This window comes from Vespa mandarinia, chromosome 23 (genome assembly GCF_050613455.1).
Source record: "Vespa mandarinia isolate Hongniang chromosome 23, ASM5061345v1, whole genome shotgun sequence".
Taxonomy (NCBI): domain Eukaryota; kingdom Metazoa; phylum Arthropoda; class Insecta; order Hymenoptera; family Vespidae; genus Vespa; species Vespa mandarinia.
In genome coordinates, this window is record NC_140832.1 from 1144884 (window position 1) to 1167500 (window position 22617).

The 22617-nt window shown below is 29.5% G+C and overlaps 6 protein-coding genes and 1 long non-coding RNA gene across 10 annotated transcripts in view; 2 read left to right on the forward strand and 5 right to left on the reverse strand.

Moving 5' to 3' along the window:
• Positions 1-575: 575 nt before the first annotated feature.
• alphaCOP (coatomer subunit alpha) lies at positions 576-4860 on the reverse strand. Its single transcript, XM_035872558.2, has 5 exons — positions 4673-4860; positions 3356-4580; positions 2334-3281; positions 1061-2218; positions 576-981 (listed from the first exon to the last, which is right to left on the reverse strand). Exons 1-5 carry the CDS (start codon positions 4750-4752, stop codon positions 757-759), a joined length of 3636 nt encoding a protein of 1211 aa, XP_035728451.1. The 5' UTR covers positions 4753-4860; the 3' UTR covers positions 576-756.
• Positions 4861-5180: 320 nt separating this feature from the next.
• ATPsynF (ATP synthase, subunit F) lies at positions 5181-6087 on the reverse strand. The gene is made up of 4 exons (XM_035872519.2): positions 5910-6087; positions 5674-5772; positions 5432-5548; positions 5181-5350 (listed from the first exon to the last, which is right to left on the reverse strand). Exons 1-4 carry the CDS (start codon positions 5986-5988, stop codon positions 5322-5324), a joined length of 324 nt encoding a protein of 107 aa, XP_035728412.1. The 5' UTR covers positions 5989-6087; the 3' UTR covers positions 5181-5321.
• A 295-nt stretch (positions 6088-6382) lies between these two features.
• Positions 6383-8436, reverse strand: LOC118444491 (putative phosphatase phospho2). Its single transcript, XM_035872794.2, has 2 exons — positions 7433-8436; positions 6383-7152 (listed from the first exon to the last, which is right to left on the reverse strand). The coding sequence occupies exon 2, from the start codon at positions 7150-7152 to the stop codon at positions 6433-6435; it is 720 nt and encodes a 239-aa protein (XP_035728687.1). The 5' UTR covers positions 7433-8436; the 3' UTR covers positions 6383-6432.
• MED6 (mediator complex subunit 6) lies at positions 8426-9811 on the forward strand. The gene is made up of 5 exons (XM_035872795.2): positions 8426-8595; positions 8808-8967; positions 9070-9244; positions 9329-9575; positions 9669-9811. The coding sequence occupies exons 1-5, from the start codon at positions 8568-8570 to the stop codon at positions 9746-9748; spliced, it is 690 nt and encodes a 229-aa protein (XP_035728688.1). The 5' UTR covers positions 8426-8567; the 3' UTR covers positions 9749-9811.
• Positions 9812-9931: 120 nt separating this feature from the next.
• Positions 9932-22617, forward strand: part of LOC118444493 (uncharacterized) — a 21824-nt gene continuing 9138 nt past the window's right edge. For both annotated transcript variants that reach the window (XR_014983531.1, XR_004838983.2), the window contains exon 1: positions 9932-10529. This is a non-coding gene — a long non-coding RNA (uncharacterized LOC118444493). The remainder of the gene's footprint in view (positions 10530-22617) is intronic.
• side-III (sidestep III) lies at positions 11548-17603 on the reverse strand. The gene is made up of 14 exons (XM_035872791.2): positions 17320-17603; positions 15869-16001; positions 15596-15804; positions 15152-15262; positions 14860-15063; positions 14420-14565; positions 14157-14307; positions 13952-14082; positions 13673-13832; positions 13285-13578; positions 12897-13217; positions 12508-12798; positions 12313-12422; positions 11548-12118 (listed from the first exon to the last, which is right to left on the reverse strand). Exons 1-14 carry the CDS (start codon positions 17492-17494, stop codon positions 12005-12007), a joined length of 2550 nt encoding a protein of 849 aa, XP_035728684.2. The 5' UTR covers positions 17495-17603; the 3' UTR covers positions 11548-12004.
• FBXO11 (F-box protein 11) overlaps positions 15869-22617 on the reverse strand; it is a 19032-nt gene continuing 12283 nt past the window's right edge. The window contains exon 9 of one of the 3 annotated variants that reach the window (XM_085663688.1): positions 15869-16001. The gene's annotated coding sequence lies outside the window, so the exon portion shown is untranslated. Of the gene's footprint in view, positions 16002-17680; positions 18458-20017; positions 20779-22617 lie in introns of those variants that run through there. The other 2 variants (XM_085663690.1, XM_035872789.2) reach the window with 2 other exon arrangements.

Here is a 22617-nt window from a genome sequence, read left to right on the forward strand (position 1 = left end):
ATTTATGAAATATAAATCCTACAGAGATAGAATTAATAAATATAAATCTTATACGGTTTTACATCGTAATTTTTTAGATGTCAGAATTAATTTTGCAATTGATTGTACTTGCAGTAAACTTTTATGTCGTTGTAATTTGAATATTATCAGAATTGAATTCATAGAATATATTCTATTAATTTCTTTATCTTCGATAATTCTATTCGTTTTCTTTACCGACGAACACTTTCCACTGATCTTTCTGATCTATTCTATGTCATATGTCATAAAACTAGTAAAAAATTACTAAATTGAAAATCAGGCTTAAACCGCGGTATTTCAAAGCAAATTTGAATATATCACATTAATATAGTTATTTAATGAAATATTCTCCCAAGTTATATGAAATATATCCATCATAATCCAAATTTAATATTAACAATATATTTGTATAACTTTCTTCCTTACAACGTGATTGCTTAAATATTTTTATTATTATAGTTCAAGAAAAACTTATATGCAATGTAATGTAGCTAAAATATATTGCTTCATTTGTCAATGTATGTATAATGGTTGATATGAATTATTTCAACAAGTACATACTGACCATTTATATATTTTCAAAAATTGAAAAAAATTTAGCTTTAGGAAGAAATGCTTGTAGGAAATAGCTTCCATAACATATTAAATTGAAGTAAATTACACAAATTGTAAAGATTGAGATATTTGAATAATATAAAAAATGTTATCTTATAGTTCTTCAAGTAATATAATATGTTACATATGTATTTTTAATCCAATGCATTCTTTGCCAATTGCTGCAACTTCACAAATTCTGCATAATGAATCTTTATACTGAGGTTGATAACTTGCTCCACAAAGTGGACATTTCACTTCTTGTTTTCCTCTGTAAATTGGTGTGAATGTACTTGCACATAAAGAGAATGGATTATGTTCATCATATGCTAATTGATGCTCATCAGTGGGATTTTTATCACATGCCTGAAAGAAAATAATGTAACAATTAAACTTCTTCCAAATTTTATACGTGTATACATGCAATAATAAATAAAAAGTTTACCTGTAAAAGTTTCCGAACTTGCTGTGCTAATTCAGGTTTAGGACCAAGTTCAAGCAATCTTCTAGCAAAAGAACCAGCAGTTTTATAATTCTTTAACTTGAAAAACATATTAGCCGCTATTCTTAATGTTAAAATTTGATGAACTGGTTGTAGATTACAATGAGTAAAATATGCTGCCATTTCACAAATTCGTTTTTGCTCTGCTAATGTATTTTTCGGCAAATTTTTCCTTTCGGTTTCCATTTTTAAACCTAAAATATATTCTCGACATATTTGAATTAGTTGTTGAGCTTCTGCAATATCTTGTCTAGTATCTACAACTAATAATGGAATGCTAAGTAATATTGCTTGGAGTTTTTCTATAGCTTCTGCAAATTTCCCTCCTGTTGTCAACTGATAACAAATTTGAAGCCGTTGAACCAAATTTGTAAGATGTAATCCAACAGCAGGTAAATTATTTTTTGGTGTAGCATCTTTCCAATTTCTTTGAGGATATCCATATAAGGATAATATATTTGGTAAAGATGCAAATGATGTTTTGGCACGAGCATATGTATTTAAGAAGAGGGATTGATATGGTGCAAATTCAACTACACCGACTTGATTGTTCAATAATCTGAAAGCTGTTTCAAAAGATCCAGCCAATATATGATCTACAGTCAATTGTGAATTATTGACCCAGTGTTGTGTTGTTGAGACTCCTTTTGTTGGAATAGAATAATAACCATCCTCAGATATTGGCATTGCATTTTCAATTTCTGGAGGAAGATCTACATCTTCAACATCCCAGCCTGCAGTTTCTTCACCTTCTACAATAGGCTCAACACCTTCAACACCTTCTTCATCGTCAATTCCTAATTCCTCGTCATTGCCCCAACCGTCCGCAACTACGACAGTATCATCTTCTGGAGCCAAAGCTGCAGCCACTTGACTCTTGCCACGAGACATCATGGCACCCTCGAAGAATCCTTTTGAAACAGTCAAGAGTGGCCAATTATTTTCAGCTTGTTGAATAGGTACTGGCGGATGGAGATATACAGCTCCTTTTTCAAGAGCTGAAAGTTCATCTTGCATGGAACTATATTGAACGTCATCATCCTCGTTTGAAATTCCATGAATTTTCTCTGTGACATAAGCCAACGATGCTTGCCCCGAGTTCTACAAAAAAGAAAGAAAAAAAAAAGAAAAAAAAAAAAAGAAAGAAAGAAAAACCACAAACAAATCGCAATATTTTATAGATATATAATAGAAAGGGATTAGTTTATAATTATACCTTTAAGATCTTTGCTCGTTCATAAATATCACCAAGTAATAAACTTCCTTGATATTGTCCAGATACATCTTTTCGAATTTCAGCGATCTTTATCATTTTACGCAATTTTTCCAAATTGCCAGTAATCAGATAAAGAAATGACAATTTCTCAAAGTTTTTAGTTCTTTGATAACACATTTCAACAACTTGATGATTGCCTTGCATTAAAGCAGCTTGTGCTAAACTTTCCCAACACGTTTTTTGATCTAAAGATCTTGCTGCCTCCAAAGCTACTTCAATATTACCACATTCAAGTGCAAGCCCAAATCTTGTTTTTTCATCTTTAACGAAATGTAATGCAACTTCTGGATATCCTTTTTGTTGTAAATATGCTATTATGGATTGACCAACGAGATTTGCTGTACGAACCATATGTAATACTTCTTCATATTTTCTATTAATAAGAGCTAATTTGAATTTATATTCTGTTGGATCTATACGCAATATTCTTGGTCTACATTCTCTGTCAAGACAATATACTTGATTTCCTTTCACTCTTGTCACATAAATTGGTAAATCCAATGTACGAATAATACCATGATCACCATTATTAATAGCATATTTGATATGATTGCTAGTAGTATATATAAATACTCCAGAATCATCCCAAGCTCCTGATTTTACTCTTGTATTTTCATGAATGGAGCATAGAGATTCTAATCTGCGATTGCAAATATTAACAGTGTGTTTAGCCAATAGAGCAACATGAGACATGTCATTAGACCAAACAACATATCTACATTTTGAAATCTTTACTTCAGCTAAAGTTCTTTTTTGTTGGACATCAAACAGCGTAACTTGATCTGCATCTCGTAAAAGTAGCATACCTGTACCAGCATAAAATATTTCATCGCAATTTGGAATTTGTACTTTCTTTGTTACTTCATTTTTTAGATTTTTTATGACCAACTAAAAAAGAAATAATTGTTATTATCGGTTTATCTACAAACAATCTATAAATTATAAATAAAAAATTGTCATACAGAATATGCTCTATCCAAAACTGCAAAACGATTCCTAGCAACCCAAATGGCTGTAACACCAGAAGCACGTTTCGTATCGGCATCTGTACTTGTATCACCTTCACGTGGTATCACATAAAGATCATAAGTACTATTCTCTATATTCGACGCCGATCTTGTACATATCAAAACAGCATTTTCAGCTTGATTATATGACATACTGTATGCAGGTGTCTTTCCTCCACCACGAATTTGCATAACAGAAGTATCTTTTGAAGTAGTAAAATCTAATTTACGTAGGAAACGTTCCTTCACATAATAAAGAAGGTTTCCATGGATTGCATAAGCTGGTCGTTCTCTTTCTAATTTAAAGATTATCATACCAGAGTCATGACCTGCTGCAAACAAATTTAAAGTAGGATGTGCAGCAAGTACCCAAAATCTTTCGTGTTCTCTTCTAAATGTATGTAAACATGTACGCTTCGTCATATCCCATACTCTTATGCTTTTATCTTCAGAATTAGATAGAATTAAATCCTGTCTTGGATGAAATAGAACACATGAAACATTGTCATAATGACCCCTGCAAATATCTACTTCCCAAGCTTTAGTATCATTCATGCGCCACATCTTAATTTGACGATCATCTGCTCCAGAGACAATTAATGGTAATGTTGGATGGAAAGAAGCCCAATTAACGCCTCTATCATGACCTTCCAAAACATGTTTAACTACAGCATCAGCTTGTCCAAATAGATCCGTAGCTCCAGGATTTTTTAAATGATCTTCTAAACCACCTGGTCCAGGTGCTACATTTTTTTTACGTAATCCAGATATATCCCAAACTCTAACAGATTGATCCAATGAAGTTGATACGATAACATCTTCGGTTGGATGAAATTGAGCACACATTACATAGTGATTATGACCGGTTAAAACACAGATACAAGTACGACTCTGCCAATTCCAGATACGTATAGTTTGGTCATCAGAAGCACTGAGAATCCATGGATATTCTTGATGAAACATTGTAGTTCTGATATAATCCAAATGGCCTAATAATGTAAAAATACATCTACGTTGCTTATAATTCCATACTTTGATTTTATAATCATCGCCACCAGATACAAACAGAGGTTGTTGACTATGGAAACATATTCCTCTTACAGGACCATCGTGTTCATCAAATTTGTCCAAGAGAGTACACATCCGATAATCCCACAATTGTATAACACCATTGTGTAAACTGAATTATTATAGGCATGTAAGTTTTATATATATATATATACCCACCATCAAAAAATTTCTAGATAAATAATTGACAAAATAAATTATTACCTGGCAAGAATCCACGGACGTTTTGGATGGAAAGATAAGCCCTTTACTCGAGCTGATTTTGTTTCAAATTTGGTTAACATTTTGTTAATTATAATATAATTACAATAATTTTACAGATGTCAAGAATTCTATAAACTCACAAGCAACGAGACACGTCATTTACACGTTATTTAACTAGAACAAAGTTATAAATGATATAGATCATTCTATGTATATACTCATATCGTTTTTTATTTTGATTACCACATAACGCCAGTAGAGGGACATCAAAACAGTGGTCATTGGATATATGCGTATTGGCCTTCTAGGTTCATGAACCAATCGAAAACGGCGAAAGTTCATTACCAATAAAGTCGCACAATGTCGTCACGTGATTATATCTTACCAACTGTATATCGTATAACCTCAATTTATTTCTGACAAGATCACATATACGAAAAAATCTTACATAATTTCATAATAGATTTTTATTATCCGATAAGAAATTATTATTGAAAATTATATGAAATATATTTGAAGAATTTTTATTTTTATTTAATATACATTCTAGATTTGGACTTTCTCATATAGACAGATAAATATATATGTAACTGTTTATGCCAAATTGACTATTTTGGCTGAACTTCATATGATAATTTATATTATTGATTTAGTGGTACTTGTAATTCTTGTGTGTCCCTGAAAAAAAAAAATTAAATCCCATATATTACCTAATTTTTTTTCAAAGATTCAAATAAATATCATTAATCGTCAACTTACTAATTCTCTGATAATTTATTATATAGAAAAATAATGATAATCCTACTGCCATTTGGAAAAAATGAGCTCCATTAGCACGTTCAGGAAATACATATTTATGTTGCCAACGCCAAAATGCTGTAAAAGGAAGAACATTCATTGATAATTAGCATATTTTACTTTTAGTACATAAAATCTTACACAGAAAGTTATATAATAAGAATTAATATCAGGATTATCTAATAAAAGAAAAAAACGTTTACTTCGAGAGCATGCTGATACTATAGCTTGAGGATGGAAATTTCTTCTACGAATCCAAGCTCCAAGTTCACTTATTTTAACTTCACCCAAAGGAGTATCAGCTGGAAAAATGTAATAAGATATATATATACGTGTGTGTGTGTGTGTGTGTGTGTGTGTGTGTGTATGTGAGAAATATATAATAAAATAGAATATATATGAAGGCTATGTTAGAGGTAATATAAAAAATGATATATACGTTTCCCATAGTAACGTGCTGGATCATAAGGACCATGTTTTGCTCGATCATATTCAGCGGGATAATCTCCAAAACCCATGATGAATCGTTGAAAGAATATTTCGATTGAAGATTCAATTTCTCCTAATGCAACTACTAAGTAACCAGCATACTACTTATTTTCATGGAATATATAATCTCTAGAAGTATAACTTCAGTCCAATAATTTTCGTTATCCTATTGGTGGATACTAATAGCCTATCAAAACGCTGCAGATTAAACAGTTCAAACATTTTATTTCTTTTTCGTTGTAAATATTAATATTAATTTATAATAATTTTTTAACCATCTAAAATTTAATACATAATTCGTAATTAGCATTAAATGATAAAATTAAATAATAAAATATAGTTAGAAATTAAATTAAGATAAAAAATGTTTTGAGAGTTCGTGATTTTATTATAAGAAGATTATAAGAGAATAGGGCATAAAAAGTAATAATAAATGTTCAGTTTAGGTAGATTTTATTATACTATATTTTAATTTATTCTTGTAAATTATTTAAAATGTCAGACCCTTTGGACCAAGGAATAATTGTTGCTTTTACTTTACAGGTCTCATTATTTTTATATTCATTTAATTTTTTTAAAAGCGGATAATTCATTCTAGGAAATGCTATATCATTCTCTGACAAACGTAATACCGGACAGAGATCATTCTTTCCATCTCCGACATATGCAATTCTCTTAAAATGAATTCCTGCCTCTAATCTTTCCTTAATGTAATTTTCTAATATATGACCTTTACATAAATTTACCATGCTTAGTTTACAAAAATCTTGAACATGATACATCTTTATCTTTATCATACCATCGTCGGAAATGTGCGCAGGATTTGTAAATACTTTAGTAATTAAATTATCCAATTTTCTACTCTTCAACCACATATCTATTAATAATGAATTGGAATCACTGATAATAATTATTTCATATCCAAGAGAATGTAATAATTTTAAAAGAACATCGAATCCTGGACTTGGTGATATATTGATAATAGATGCTTCTATTTCTTGTAATCCAATTGAATTCTGATGAAGTAACTCAAATATTTTGTTCATATATAAAGTCCATCCATCTGTACGATATAAATTTTGTACCTCATCAGTTAATTGATCTTTTGGTAATAAGTCACGAACCACAAAATCAGTATTATCATCAACAATTGTATGATCGAAATCAAATGCAATTAGTGCAGGCAAATCCATCTATAAAAAAGTTAACTCTTATTAACCCTTTTAAATCCTATTAATTTATATTGAATTAATTTATGTCTTAATAAACAATTGATACTGCGGTTATAATTATGTATACATCACTATAAAAATTTGTAGTGATTATCGGATGATGTAAAAAGAGTAATTCATATTTAAAATTATTATAATCGTTTTCTTTTATTTCTTCTCAAATGAAAAATGTTTCTATCATTACTTTTTTACTTTTCTTCATATAATTAACAAACGTATTTAATTGTCTATATGTATGTACCTTTTCAATTGATACGTTCAAATAAAATATTTTCTTTTAATAGTTTCCTTTATATATTTAATGTCTAGGAATGATTAAAGATAAAGAATGACAAATGTGACATTTAACCTCTACGCATCACAGATCAGAAGCAACTGGAAGAAAAGTACTTAAAGCGGTTTATTCATCCCTTCTTCTATAATGGTTTATGTGAAGAATGAGAACAAGCGCAATTCTTGACCGATTTTGATGAACAAGATCACATTTTAAAGACAATGGTTTAATCTAAAACTTTGCTTTTCTTAATTTTAGAAAAAGTTTTATTTGAAAGTTTTATTTGAAAAAAATTGTAATAAAAAATTGTACTTTTCGAGAATGGTTAATGCACAAAGGAAAAGCTTTTTTAAAAATACGAAAAAGCAAAATTCTAGATTAAACCTTATTCTTTAAATTGAAATCTTGTTTATAAAAATTGGTCAAGAATTACGCCTATTCTCATTGTTGGCGTAAATGTTGTTTTCGATATTTTATACGAAAAAAAAGTTTTGTACTGTGGCGCCCCTTGATATTAGTGGCAAAAAAGAGAAGAAGATCACATGTGAGAAACTTATAATAATCTTGATTTAAAATTTAAATACTTATAAAATTTTTATCTCAGGATTATTGGCCTTGTGAAATATAAATATAAAGGCGCTTTTTCTTAACATTATCGATTGCCAAGTTAGTTTTCATATTTCTCATATTTCTTCTTTTTCTCTTCTTCTTTTTCGGGGATCATCGAGGGATCATCGAACGATGTTCAATATGTCCACTTCAAATCGTTTCGAATTCTTTCGTGCGCGCACGTTTCACCTATCTTCTCTTTTTTTATTTTCTCCTCTTCTTCTTCTTCAGTTTGATTTGAGGAATAGATCTGCGGTCGAAATAATCCAATGTATCGTCGAATGGTTCGATTCATAATCGATTTTTACGCAACAATAACGTAATCTTTCGATCACTGCAAGATGTTTGCAGTACATATTTTGTCCGTATCTGTCGCTGATGTCGCATATGAAAGGTTTATTTAGTTTTTAGTTAACTGAGGTTATGGTCTTAATCGTAACATCGAAATTGGATGAAATTGTGAAACATTTTAAGAGTATTTTATAAATTAAATATGATATCTGGAAGATCTGCGGTCACAGGTATTTATTTATTTATATAGATATATTAATATTTCTTTCTAATATATCATTTCCTTTAATTTGTATTAAACTTATTGGTTATAACCTATAAATCTATATAGATGTTGAATATATGTGATTCTTTTTATTTATTTAAATAAATCAAATGTACATACGAATTCGTAAATTATTACAAAGTATTTATAATGTTTCAATAAAAATTTCTTTTATAGAAAATCCTTTGGGATTTTCTTGGCATGATAGTGCCTGGATCCCTGTACTTAACCCAAGTAATATAATGGATTATTTTTCTGAACGAAGTAATCCATTTTATGATAGGACATGTAATAACGAAATTGTAAAAATGCAACGTCTAAGTCCTGATCAATTAACGTAAGAATGTAATTTAAATTAGATTTCATTTATAGCATAATATATATATATAAAAGGTTAATAAATTAATTGTATGAAAGAAATTATTAATAATTTTTTCAGGAATATGACAGGCTTGGAATATATTCTTCTACACGTTCAAGAACCTATTTTGTACGTAATTAGAAAACAGCATCGTCATTCTCCTACTTTGGCTGCACCACTTGCAGATTATTATATCATTGCAGGTGTTGTTTATCAAGCTCCAGATTTAGCATCAATCGTTAGTTCTAAATTGGTAGGCATTGGTAGGAAAAAAATAGAAAATATTTTTTCTATATAATATTCTTTTCTTTAATATATTGCGGTTGCTTCGATACAGCTTTCCACAGTTCATCATTTACAATCTGCATTTGAGGAAGCTAGTTCATGTTCCCGTTATCATCCTAGTAAAGGATATTATTGGGATTTTAAAAACGGAAAATCCATTACTGCTAAGAAAGAAACACCGGTACGTGAAGAACCAAGTTCCTTATTTCAGCGTCAAAGAGTAGATATGTTACTTGGAGAACTTACACGTAAATTTCCTTTACCTGTACCAAAACCAGCACATCAAGCAACAGAAACTAGTAAGGATTAATTAATCGAAGCATTATTCAGATAATGATCTGTAAAAAAACAATTTACAATTTTATAATTCCATATTATTTACCATTTTATAGCTACCGATATCAAACAAGAAGTGAAGGTTGAAAAAAAAGATATGAAACCACCACCAGAAAAGAAACCAAGAGTAAATTAAAGAGAATATTTTTTTGTAAATCTATAAAAGATATTTATACCATTATGTGATATGTAAAAATTACGTAAGTAGTTTTTTTTTTTTTTTTTTTTTTTTTTTTTTTTTTTTTTTTATTATAAATATGAATATATATAATGATAATTTATATTCATAAGTAAAAGAAAATAATTTTATAAGGAATAATTGTCATACAAATATGTATAAATGTATGACAGAATAAGAATAAAAAGAGATTTACATTTAATTGTATAAATAAATATTTAAATGTAGGGTAAAATCATTTAACGTATTTTTGTAATTGATATTAAAAATGTGCCATTATATAATTTTAATGGAACTATGTAAAAAAAGTTTTTGTTAATATTTTCAGTCTTTATTTAAATTGTCGCGTTTTGTCATGGTATTAAAAAAAAAAATGCGAGAAATAAATACTATACCTACATGAAGGGGCCCTTACGCAATGGCTCATTTTACATTTAATTTCATACGGCACTGTGTTAATATTATTTCGTCATTAGATAATTGCGCGCATGCGTAGGAATTAATTTATAATATAAAAAATGTATTTACGTTTTTGATAGATCTCACATAGAAATGTATTAGTCCAATATATTATTTTAAATTATTAGAAATAGTTTTTGATATAATAGAGCGAAGGATGTGCGACGATAACGTGTGCGATGATTGTTTAGAAACTGATTTTATCACGGATTTGCAACATAAAAAGTGTAAAGTGATACAACTGGTACGAAGACAAATGCATAAGTTCGAGGATACGCAAGTATGATTTGTTTTTTTTGTATCTATACTAATGTATATACATCGATTAATTAACAAAAAATAAGGAAGGGTAAATATTTGAAATAATTTCAAAATTATATTCTCTCATAACCTTCGACGAAATTAATTTTGATATAAAAAAAAAAAAAAAAAAAGAAAAAGAAAAAAAAAAGAAAAGGAAAAAGAAGATATTCGATTGATGCTTTGAGCTAATACAAATATAAATGCTATAAGATAATTACATTTTTTCGTACTAATGATAAATAATATAATATCATTATATATAAGTAATATGTTAATATTACTTACGAATCAAGTGCCATATATTGTATATTCAACAGATTTTACCGATTGTAAATATCACGCAAGAAAAAATGATTCGGTATAGAATGGAAGATCAATCATTTAGCGAAGAATTCAATCGAACGGAAAAAATGCCAGTGTCCTTATGTCATATGATTTCCCAAACATTGATTTCATCTCAAACCTGGATGGAATACATTTGTTCTCGTTTATCTAGCAGATTTATTTTAGCAACATTGTTTATTGGTACCTTGTTGTTGCTTATAATCTGCAGCAGTTTTCTTAAAGCATTTCTTTGCGGCAACAATCGATTCTATTTAACATTATGTAGATATTTTTATACTAAACGTACAGTATTTTGAACGTATTGAATGTTTTTGCCAATTCAGAGTTAACATCGCAGCAGATCTTTAAAGACAAGACTAATTTATATTATCACATATGTGTTTTATAAAACATCCAAAAAATCTCAGATCTATTATCTTTTTCTTTGTATGTGTATATTTCTTTGTAATTTTTTATTATTTCTTTTTTTTTTAAATTTTTTTAAAGTTCTTTTTTTAATTTTTTTTTCTTTTTTTTTTCTTTTTTTTTCTTTTTTTTTTTTTTGTTCTTTTTTTGATACTTTTTAATCTGGATATAAAGATTATAGTATTCTAATGACAATACCAATCTTTTACATCTTTTTTATCCAATATTATTACGTCACTTTGTCTTCGTATTATAATAGGTATCATATCGTATAAATCGTATTATCACAATATGTACAAAAGATATTATTATTATCAATTTTAACAATGAAATAAGAGTCAAGAAGATTTTCGTTGTAACTTAAAGTTCGTTTTAAATATTCGTTGTGCATTCCAAATAATATAAAAAATTCAAATAATCATTGAATATTAAAATAATAAAAGACTTGCAAGACTTGACACAAAATATATTAGACTTGGAATAATACATCACGTGTAGCGTTTAGTTAAATTATGCGATTAGTCATTTTGATGTTCTTCATTAATTATTTCAATATCCACAAATCGCTTTGTAATTCATTTCATTAGAAGATATCTTTTTCGCGATTCGATGACATGTGATTCCTCGTCAATATGTTTGAATGATTCTTTAGGCTATGAAATTGGCCATCTTGATATGTTTGTCCCATCTATCTGAAAGAATTTACACACAACTTTCTGGACCAGGTATAGAATTTGCAATAATAATTTCTTTCATCAAGTTACGATCTGCTTTAAAACTGATCGGTTCCCAGGGTCTTGTGGAAAATGGATTTAACTGTAATAAAAAAATTGAAAAGCTTTGACATGATCGACGATAATAATAAAATGAAGTATATAAAAATCTTTATAAAACAATTTAATATTAATTTTATAATAAAACAATATATCTAAAGTTTCAATTTTTGTTTAAGTATAAGTCAATCACAAGTTATACATAATTCAAACAAATATTCGTCTATTAATACTTACGTTACATCTGTTTGTTTGAAGGCCTTGTTTGTGAATATCGTATGGCGCAAACAATGTGTCTGGTCTTACTGGTAAAAATAATTGTGGTTCACGTTTCATTTTTTCTTGATCTATATAAAAAATTTGTCTTAATTATGAACAATACAAATAGAATATTATCTTTGACAAGAAAATGTCAATCTACAATGATTTTACCTTGTGGTGATTGTATAATATCAGGTTGTTTATTAAGTGCATAATCAGTAACCTGTTTCAAAGTGTATTCAACAAAATAGGTATGGTCCCCATGAGTAACATCAAGCATTGAGTTATTTCTTGAATCTGGGGGAGTTATAATCGGTTGTTTCATGTATGGCTCAATGTGTGCTGGTGATGTGCTACCTCGACGTCGGTATACCATCACCATTATAAAAAGTACTGCTATTAGACAAACCATTAAACATCCGATAAGTACTAAGATTAATGGAATCATATTAACTCCACTATCTAAAAAAGAATTCGTTACCCAAAAATGAATAAATTCATTTCTATGAAAGATTCGAATTATACAAATTTCATTATTTTGTTTTCTATATTAAATATACCTGTATGTTTTTCCGAATCTCTTAACATAATATCTTCTAATAAAAACACTTCACTTCGACCTTTAGCATTTACAGCATATGCAACTAAATAAAAGTGTGTCGCAGGTAATAGATCTGCTACTGCTATTCGAAATATTGGAAGGTCGATAGATACGCTAGACACATTGAGGCGTAAGTAACCAGATGGTACTTCGTAAGCCTCCAAACGAAATTCTTGAGGAAGTCCACCATTATATCCTGGTACACATTCGACTTCTAATATCTCTGAACTTTGATTTAACGATGCTTTTATAGTACAATTGTTTAAAGGACTTGGCTTCGCTATAACATAACGATCAACGATATTCATAAAAATCGATCTCTTAGAATATCACATTATCTGTATTACCTGCAGGAATGACATGATACGTGCATGGTGTTTCTTGTTTACCAATGGCATTCCTACCCCAACATGTTAAAGCTCCATAATCTCTTTCAGAAACTGGTGTATAAATCAATTCGCTCATGGTACCATTGTTGCTATCTAATTTTGCAGGGGCTACTTCAAAATTTTCACCGCTATTATTAAATTCCCAAACAAAATCCACTTCGTTAGGATCCGCATCTACTTCGCATCGAACCTTTACTGATTCTTCCAATGATGCTCCAATAACTGTAGGACTTGTTTTACAAACAGGTGCGACTGTAAAACCCAACCCCCCCAAAAAAAAATTATACATGTATATGAATTAAATGCAAAAGTTTTTAGATTGAAACTTTGATATTTGTTTACTCACATTGTATTCGTAAAGGAACAACAGGGCTTGTAGTTTCTCCACGATCATTACTGGCAAGGCACGTATAATTCCCTGCATTATCACGTCCTATACTTTGAAGTACTAGACTCTGTGTACTCATTATTATTCCAGCCGAATAATTTTGAGTTAATACTGCACCCTAATAAGAATATATAATCAAAATAAATATTCTCAAATACATTAATTGGCAAACAAAATTTAGATTTTTTTTTTTTCCAAATCATTTTAGCATTTATAAATATTCCACTATGTTTTTACATTATGTCTCCATGTTATTTTATGATGTTCTGGGTTGGCTCGAACTTTGCATTCAAAGTAAACGTCATCACCTTCTTTTATATTTTCTGCTTTCAATGTACTTCCCAGATGTAATTGAACTTTTGGTGGAACTGTAAATAATTGTTATTAATATTAATTATATAAAGGGAAATCCATATAATGAGGCTTGTTTAAATATACTTACAAACAACATTTAATTGGAAAAAATCTTCTAAATATGCACTAGGTAATTCAGGATTTTCACCTCGACATTTGAGAATTTGAGAATTGTCATCTGGTATGGGACTGAATATTAACGTACTTAACACTACCGAAGAGTTACCATCGTCCAATATCTATTCAATTTACATTTTAATAAATTAATAGATATTATTTATCATATTGAATAAATGTAATAAGGAGTATTATATATAATAAAAAAAATAAAAATAAAAAAGAATTATTGACCTTGGCTTTCCGAAAGGGAATGTTTCCTTTCAACCATGTAACTCTTGCTCGAGGATGTGATCCTGCAGTTTCACAGCCTATAGAGTAATTCTTGTCTGTTTCTAGGACTGATAGTTTTGACAATATTTTTACAGACAGAGGTTTTACTGGAAAAAGAAAAGAAAAAAAATAAACATAATTATCGTTTATTATTTTCGTATGAATTATATTTATTGAGTTGTTCGAAAAATTTCAGTGTTGTTTCTTACATATGTATTAGTATATACATATATAATGATATTAGAAATTATTAGAATTAGTGTATTTATTAAAAAGGGGATATTTGTTTTTTTTAAAGTAGTCATTCATTTTAATTTTATGTCCCTTATCGAAGATAGAAAACAATCCGTCATGAATTTTTCGGTCAACTCAGTATTATTTGTGGATATTGAAAGACTTACAGTAAATATCTAAAAGGACGCTCTTTTCCAAAGGAGGTATCAGATTTGTGTTGGCAGCTCGACATTTGTACATGGTGTTACGATGTTCCCTTCGTAATTGAGGTACAGTCAATTTGCTAACCACAATATTTTGTCCTATTTCTTCTAATCTTCCGTCTACTTCCTTCTCGTTTACTAACCAGCTTACGATTGGAGTTGGTTTTCCTTTAAAAGAGGGATTATGGTCGATCTAGGGGTCCTTATAAAGATATATTGTTATCGTTTAATAATATAGAAAATAACAATGGAGTACCTCCTCTTACTTCACAGGAGAGACCAAATTCCATACCAACTTGGAAAGGACCAGCAGTTTTATCTACTTCCACTCCAGAACTGTCGTAAATAAGAAGTTGATGTGGTGGAACTGTAAAAAAAAAAAAAAAAAAAAAAAAAAAAAAAAAAGAGAAAAAAGAAAAAAAAAAAAGAAAGGAAAAAAATATTCTTCGTGATTTTCTTTACATAAAATATTATTTCATATCTTCTTTTTATAAATATTTTTTAAAATTGTGTCAGAAAAAAATATTTCAATGATCTTCTTCTTTGCACAAGAAAATATTACATATCTTTTGTTAATGAATATCTTCCAAAATAATATTAAAAAGAAAATATTAACACGAGTTTATTTCACATATCTTCTGTTTATATGAATTTTTTCATATATATATATATTTTTTTTTTTAAATTATTTATGTCTTACCAATAACTGTTAGATTCACTTGAAAGTTTCTCGTCGGTGATTTTTTGAAATCGACTCGACACCTATATATTCCTTCGTCGTCCAATTGAACAGCTTCTAAAGATAGAGCAGCTGGTTTTGTGACTGTCACAAAATAAGCTCTGGGCCCTACTGCATTGCTATCTGACCAATTTAGAGCTTTGTTGAAAGCTCTCCCTCGTACGTCAAAGCTACAAGAGTGAATAATTTTTTAAATATGAATTTATCGATTTTTGCAAGTTTAGATATAGTTACCTGTATATCGGCTTCACTGCATAATCTCGGAACCATAGCACCATATAAACGCGATCTTCTCGCGTGGACGGTTCAATGTCACAAGGCAAGCTGGCGGTACGCCCAAGAACGGCGCTCACTTCGAAGGTTGCAACTAAAAAAATTAAATAAAACAATAATTAACAATATAATTTACAGTATAACTTACTAATTAACAATATAATTTACGTAGAGAAATTTTTAAACGTTTTCAGATATAAAATATAATTTTGAAGTAGAAAAAAAAAGAGCAATTCACAAGACGTTCAAGTGGAAGCAACACTTTTATGGTCGGGCATAAATCTGTAAATATATCTTGTTTTTCTTGAAAGATGCAAGTATAAAAAAAAAATGTAAATAACAAATATTGAGTAGTTTATGTAGATAAAATGTAAATTATTTTTTAGTTGAAATGTAATCCTAAAGTAGAAAAAGAGAGCAATTTCTGCCACTTAAGTGGAGGAACATTTTTATGATCGGCCATAATTTGTGAATATCATGTTGTTCTTGAAAATTATAATTAGAAAAATTAAATAATTTATGTGGAATTAAATTTAAATGTTTTTAATTTTAAATGTAATTCTGAAGTAGAAAGAAAAGAGCAATGGAAGACAATTAAGTCGAAGTAACAATGTAAGACCAGGTCTAGTGGAAGACTACTTTTATGATCGGCCATAAGCTTTGAATATTTCGTTTTTCTTAAAAGATGCAATTACAAAAATTAAATAAAAAATATAAGCAACGAATATTAAAAAATGTAGGCAGAAATATTTAAACGTTTTTTTGTTTCAAAAGATAATTTTGAAGTAGAAAAAGTAGAGCAATATAAGACAGTTAAGTGAAAGAATGCTTTTATGGTTATACGTAATTCGTGTGTATTTTGCTGTTCTGTAGATATTTCTCCAAATTTTAAATGACGAACGATTGTTTGAAATAAAATTAGAATATAATATAATAGATATATCATTTTGTTCTTTGTGTATATATATATATATATATATATATATATATATATATATATCATATAATACGACACATAAATAATCATCATCTGTTTTTTTATAAAACAGATTCATCAAATTTGAATGCACCAAGTTAACACCGATGCAAAAATGATGACTTATGTTCTTATAATATGATTTAAAAAAAAAAGGACTTCGTACAATAAGAAGATATACAGGTGTCCCATTTAACTCGATGAAAGATCTTCATTGTTATTGATGACATAAAAATATATCACATAATGAAGTTGCATTGTTCGAAGTGAGGAAATATGTACATTGATATAAAAGTCGTATGGCATATATAGCAGAAGTTATTATACATAGATTATTATATTCTATACATAGAATTCATGTAACATGAAAGGTATTTCTCGGTATAGAGTTAAAAAGGGTTACGTTTAACCGTAATAAAAAAAAATTTGTCTTTACCTAAATCGTCGTCCTTGTCCCAGTTGTTACTGGCGTGAACGCACACGAGGACGACCGCAAGTATATAACCGGCGATCACCAATCTCGTAGCGATATCCGTCAGTATGCCAACTGCCATCCCAATGGGGAATAAAAGTTTCGAGGTGTTTCGTAGACTCAAATCCAGCGCGTGCATAATAGGAGGACACGCCGGACGTTGGTACGGCACCCCTTTATTGTCATTCCACGTTGAGAGGAACCTCTTCCTCCTTCTCTCCTTCCTCCTCTTTCTGCTTCTCGTCGTCCTCTTCTTCCTCCTCCTCCTCCTCCTCCTCCTCCACCTCCTCCTCCACCTCCTCCTCCACCTCCTCCTCTTCCTGCTCCTCCTCTCTAATCAGGTCTAAGGGCCTTCGTTATTTTTTCAGTTTCTTTCGCTTCTTTTATTTTCTTTTTTCCTTTTTTCTTTTTTCTTTTCAAGGATCCTAGGAGGATCCACGTCCCTTCTCACGTTGAAATCAGACGAGGCCTGTTTCTTTCTGCCATTTTTCGACGCATTCCGAATTTATTTAAGGTCGGCAAAAATTTGCCTTCACCCAAAATTTCCTTGACCCTTCTCGAGGCTCGAGTTTCGAGTTTAGTTATTTGGAACTGCACCCCTTCCTCTCTTATACTCTCCCCGCTCGTTCGCCCGCCACCCTTGTTCGCCAATTGTAATGGTAGTAATGTCACGAAGAAACACGCCACGTTGAATGCCACGATAAAAATACTCCACTTTTAAAGTTCGATCGTGAAAAAGTGTTCGTCGGGTGACAGGACGATGACAGGGCAACGATGATAAAGAGAACCACCCTTCCTTATTATATCCTTATACTTATTCAACAACGTTACTTATAAATATATCGTAACACACACATTAAATATCACCGAGGAATCAACGATCACTTTAAGAATTCTAAAGAATTTAAGATTTCTCTCGAGGAAATCGCACGATGCACGCGTTTTCCAGGTGTCGCTAACCCCGACACATCGATGAGCCGCCACCACCACTACTACCAGCACCACCGCCGCCGCCACCGATCGATTTTCGGCTGGCCAAAGGAGCTCTCGTATCCTCTCTCTCTCTCGACCTTTATCCTTTTCTATCTCTTCTATCTTAACTCTATATCGTTTGACAATTAGAACGAATTACGACGATAATAATAAATAAATAATTACTATCTGTTATATTACATATGCATATATATATATACACATGTATATATATATATATATATATACATACACACAATACATATATATATATAAATATATGTATGCGTATATATATATATATATATATATATATAGTAGAAAATAAAATAGATACTATCACGTCTCGTATCACCTGGGAAATTTAACTCGAAGAATCGTCTTCGTTTCGCTATGCGAAGTCCTAGCCGACTGAATAAAAGTGCCGACTTCTGGTCCCTCTGTTGTCGCTCTTTGATATAGTGGGTGTACGAATATTATACGACATCTGTCGTAGAAAATATTGTACTTTTTTTTTCAATCAAATTTCATCGTCCAATATTTGCGAGCATAATATCTCTCGGTGTTATGTGATAAGGAAAGAATTATTGCGTACCGTGAACTTGGTGAATTTTTTTTTTTTCGAGCAACAGCTTGTTGCTGCTCGTAGTAGTCGAGCAACGTTAGGTAAGGACGGTCCGACTAATGGTAATGCTAGACTACTACTCTCCACTTTATAATCGATTCCCCCTTGCCCCATCTTCATCCCTATCCCCACCTTAACTACCCCCATTCAAAACGTTACGTATATTTAATCTGAGATTAAAATCATTGTGTAAATTATGTAAAGGTATTGCATAGAGAAACTCAACGCTTTATCTTACGTTGACAATAGCAATATATTTTTAAACAGTAGCATTTATAATATACAATTGCGTGACACGTTTTTTTTTGTTTTATTTACTTTTTGTTATTGTTGTTGTTGTTGTTATTGTTATTGTTATTGTTATTGTTGTTGTATTATGATTTAGAACAGGTGTTCCTTTCTTTCTTTTTTATTTTTTTTTTGGTTTCATTAATATCTCGCAAAAAAAAATGATCGAACGAGGAGACTTTTGTTATGTTTCCAGTGTTAGCATAAAATATACTGATCTTTCAAATATAAAAAAGAAGAAATATTCTATTAAGAATTATCAGGAATGAAAATGAATTGTATTGTTTTTTATATTGTCATATCTGGCTTTTCGATAACGATTCGATCTTCTTTTTTTCTCTCTCTTTCTTCTTTTTCTTTTTTCTTTTTTTTTTTTTTTTTTTTTTTTTTTAAAGAGGTCTGTTATCATGTGTTGCATTTCTTTTTTCACTTTCTTTTTTTTTTTTTACGACACGAGTATCGGTGTAATATCAGATTGCGATCAGGCAAAAATTCGAAAAAAACACGATTTTTGTCCTTTCGTCCTCGGCACAATTTATTATTTATATGGAGACTGTTATAATTATATTATTATTATACCTATTGGACTATGGCACTTGGTGCAGCTAAAAGTTTACGATCGTGTATTAGACTTAAACATTTAAGGTACTTATTTATTAAAGTGTATCAATCGTCGTTATTAATGTTACGTGTCTGCATTTATATATATATATATATATATATATATATATATATATATTTATAAACGTACCATATATATATATATATATATATATATATATATATATATATATAGCACACGGAGATGTGCTCTAGTCCGTGCATATCGCTATAATACAATCGATTTATTTTCTTCGGACGCCATTTGCCCTGTACGGATGTAATAATATTCTGCGTTGCTGCTATTCGTCGAAGCGGAATTTTTGTATACGATTCGAACAAATATTACGAATTCCACAAATATCATGGATAAATTTAACAACAGGAAATTTAATATGTTTTATCGACGTAATTATAATAATATATTGCAACTTCTTTTTATAATACCGCGATCTCACATTCCTTAAAATTCGTTTATAATCGATTAACTATACTTTCCCTGAACTCTATATGACGTTGCCGAAAGTAATAATATAAAATAGTTTATGTAGCGGTGTAGTATTATATATCGAATCTTATCTCAGTTTCTTTTCTTATCACGAGAAAAGATTCGCGTAAAGAATGGATATCTTTTTATGAAATACGACTTTTTGAATTATTTCGTTTTCAATAAAGTTCTTACGTCATTGTTTTTTTTTTCTTTCTCATTCTTTTCTTTTCTTTTTTCTTTTTTTTTTTTCGTCAATATCGAAACTTCTAGATCATTATTTTTCTCATTGATCAATGTTCGCGATTAAGCAGATTGTATGACTCCCGATATTATTCGTCGTCTCTATTCATTGATAATAATGCTTTTTCGTATGTTCTTTCTTTCTTTTTTCTTTCTTTTGGTTTTGTTCTAGTCGAGCATAACTCGATTATCGTCCGCTGTAAATTCTCTGTAAAAAATAATATTACTTGTATCGCCTATTCTCCAATGAAACGTTTCATATAATAATAAGTTGTCTTAATGTCTAACTTATATAATCTAAACGATTTATTATACATCTTAATAATACATCTAACTTCTTACGAGAAACATATTTGGTGACAGTGTGTTTTGTTCCTTTTTTCTTTTCTTCTTCCATCCCTTTCCCTCTTTTTCTTTTTCTTTTCTTTAGAAATCTTTTAAAAGATCATCGATCGTTCGAGATTGTAATGAGCAATATTTAAAACTATATCTCGTTGATGCAAGATACATTTCTATCGCTTATCTAATTACGTTAATCATAAAATGTATCGTGTTTTTTTCGATTGTTATTCGTTTCTTTTTTCATTTTTTCTTTTTTTCGTTTCTTTTTCTTTTTGTTTTTTTTTTGTTTTTTTTTGTTTTTTTATGTTTTTGTTTTTTTTTTTTTCATGCGATCATATCAAAAACATTTTTAATTCTAATGTTTCTTGTCTATAGGCCATTTCTTTGAAGTTGTCCATTATTTATTTCTAATTAGTATTTCACGTTTTACAATTCATTCTCTTATATAGGCAACGAATATCTCCACTTTCTCTTTTTTTTTTCGTCCACTTTTTCTCCGATTCTCCAATAAAATATTTTCATTGCGTTAGCTTCGTTACAACTCTCTTTTCTTCGTCGCAAAATTTTCGTAAGTAATAAAAAAAATTAAAACAGAAAAATAATAATAATAATAAAACAAAGAAATCGACGTAACTCTAGTCATTTTGTAAATGATTCTGTCTATTTTAATCGCATAATTTAAATATCTACATGAAAAAGAAAAATCTTAAAAATATCCTTCGTCATCTTTATATTTTCAGATAGTATCGTAAAATTGATGTATATACAAAAATTGTAGTCTCTAATTAACATAAAAAAAAAAAAAAAAAAAACGTCTCTGTTAATTTTAATCTTTTGCGATAAATGTTTCTAATGTTGAGAATCAGAGAGAAGTAGCTATCTCGTTTCGAAACACCCTGTATATTATTATATCCATACACTTGTTAAACAATGTTATTTCATATATTTACAGTTACTGTACACATTGCCTCACGATTAATCTAACTTAGCAGAGAGTATATATATATATTTTTTTTTTTAACTCGATACACCAAAAAATGGATTCTATATATAATATAATAACCAGTACGTGTGTTAATAATATCCAAAAGCGTTAAAATTCTTCATTCATATGAGATATATTTAATGTAAAGATATATCGAGTATTTTTTAATTATTATTAGGAGTAAATTGAAAACTATTAATCTGTTTTCTCTTTCTTTTCGTCTCTCTCTTTCTCTCTCTCTCTCTTTCTCTCTCTCTTTCTCTCTATTTATGCACACTTGTAAAAAATCGTTGACACGCTAATCATCATTTTCACACCATAAGTGAGACTTTGTGACACTGTGACATCACATATAACTTTCTTTGTAAAAATTAAGTATGTTTTAATATTATATATATATTTTTTTTTAGTAATATATGTGTGTATATATATATATATAATGTGTTCACAGATTGAAAAAACATCAATTATATTTGCAAAGAGATTGTGTATATCTTATATATAGAGATATATTTAACATCGTACATGTGTGTGTTAAGGCATGGTACCACATGGTATTGTCGTTTAACGTAATATCCTTCCTTATTTATAACAAATAAGTCCTAGAAGATATTTAATGAAATTACCTTTAATACCAGTTGGTTTTTTTCTTTTCTTTTTTCTTTTTTTTTTTTTGGTAATCGCTAATTTAATGAAAACGCTTTAAATTTAATTTCACAT

Coding starts and splice junctions, on each gene's coding strand:
- alphaCOP (XM_035872558.2), bottom strand. CDS start 4,752: ATGTTAACCAAATTTGAAACAAAATCAGCTCGAGTAAAGGGCTTATCT. Junction 4,581..4,672: donor CGTCCGTGGATTCTTGCCAG/GTAATAATTTAT, acceptor ATAATAATTCAG/TTTACACAATGGTGTTATAC. Junction 2,219..2,333: donor AACGAGCAAAGATCTTAAAG/GTATAATTATAA, acceptor TCTTTTTTGTAG/AACTCGGGGCAAGCATCGTT.
- ATPsynF (XM_035872519.2), bottom strand. CDS start 5,988: ATGGGTTTTGGAGATTATCCCGCTGAATATGATCGAGCAAAACATGGT. Junction 5,549..5,673: donor AGTATCAGCATGCTCTCGAA/GTAAACGTTTTT, acceptor TTCCTTTTACAG/CATTTTGGCGTTGGCAACAT. Junction 5,351..5,431: donor AATAAATTATCAGAGAATTA/GTAAGTTGACGA, acceptor TTTTTTTTTCAG/GGACACACAAGAATTACAAG.
- LOC118444491 (XM_035872794.2), bottom strand. CDS start 7,152: ATGGATTTGCCTGCACTAATTGCATTTGATTTCGATCATACAATTGTT.
- MED6 (XM_035872795.2), top strand. CDS start 8,568: ATGATATCTGGAAGATCTGCGGTCACAG. Junction 8,968..9,069: donor CTAAGTCCTGATCAATTAAC/GTAAGAATGTAA, acceptor TAATTTTTTCAG/GAATATGACAGGCTTGGAAT. Junction 9,245..9,328: donor CAATCGTTAGTTCTAAATTG/GTAGGCATTGGT, acceptor GCTTCGATACAG/CTTTCCACAGTTCATCATTT.
- side-III (XM_035872791.2), bottom strand. CDS start 17,494: ATGCACGCGCTGGATTTGAGTCTACGAAACACCTCGAAACTTTTATTC. Junction 14,308..14,419: donor TTCCCTTTCGGAAAGCCAAG/GTCAATAATTCT, acceptor TAAATTGAATAG/ATATTGGACGATGGTAACTC. Junction 13,218..13,284: donor GTATCATGTCATTCCTGCAG/GTAATACAGATA, acceptor GTTATGTTATAG/CGAAGCCAAGTCCTTTAAAC.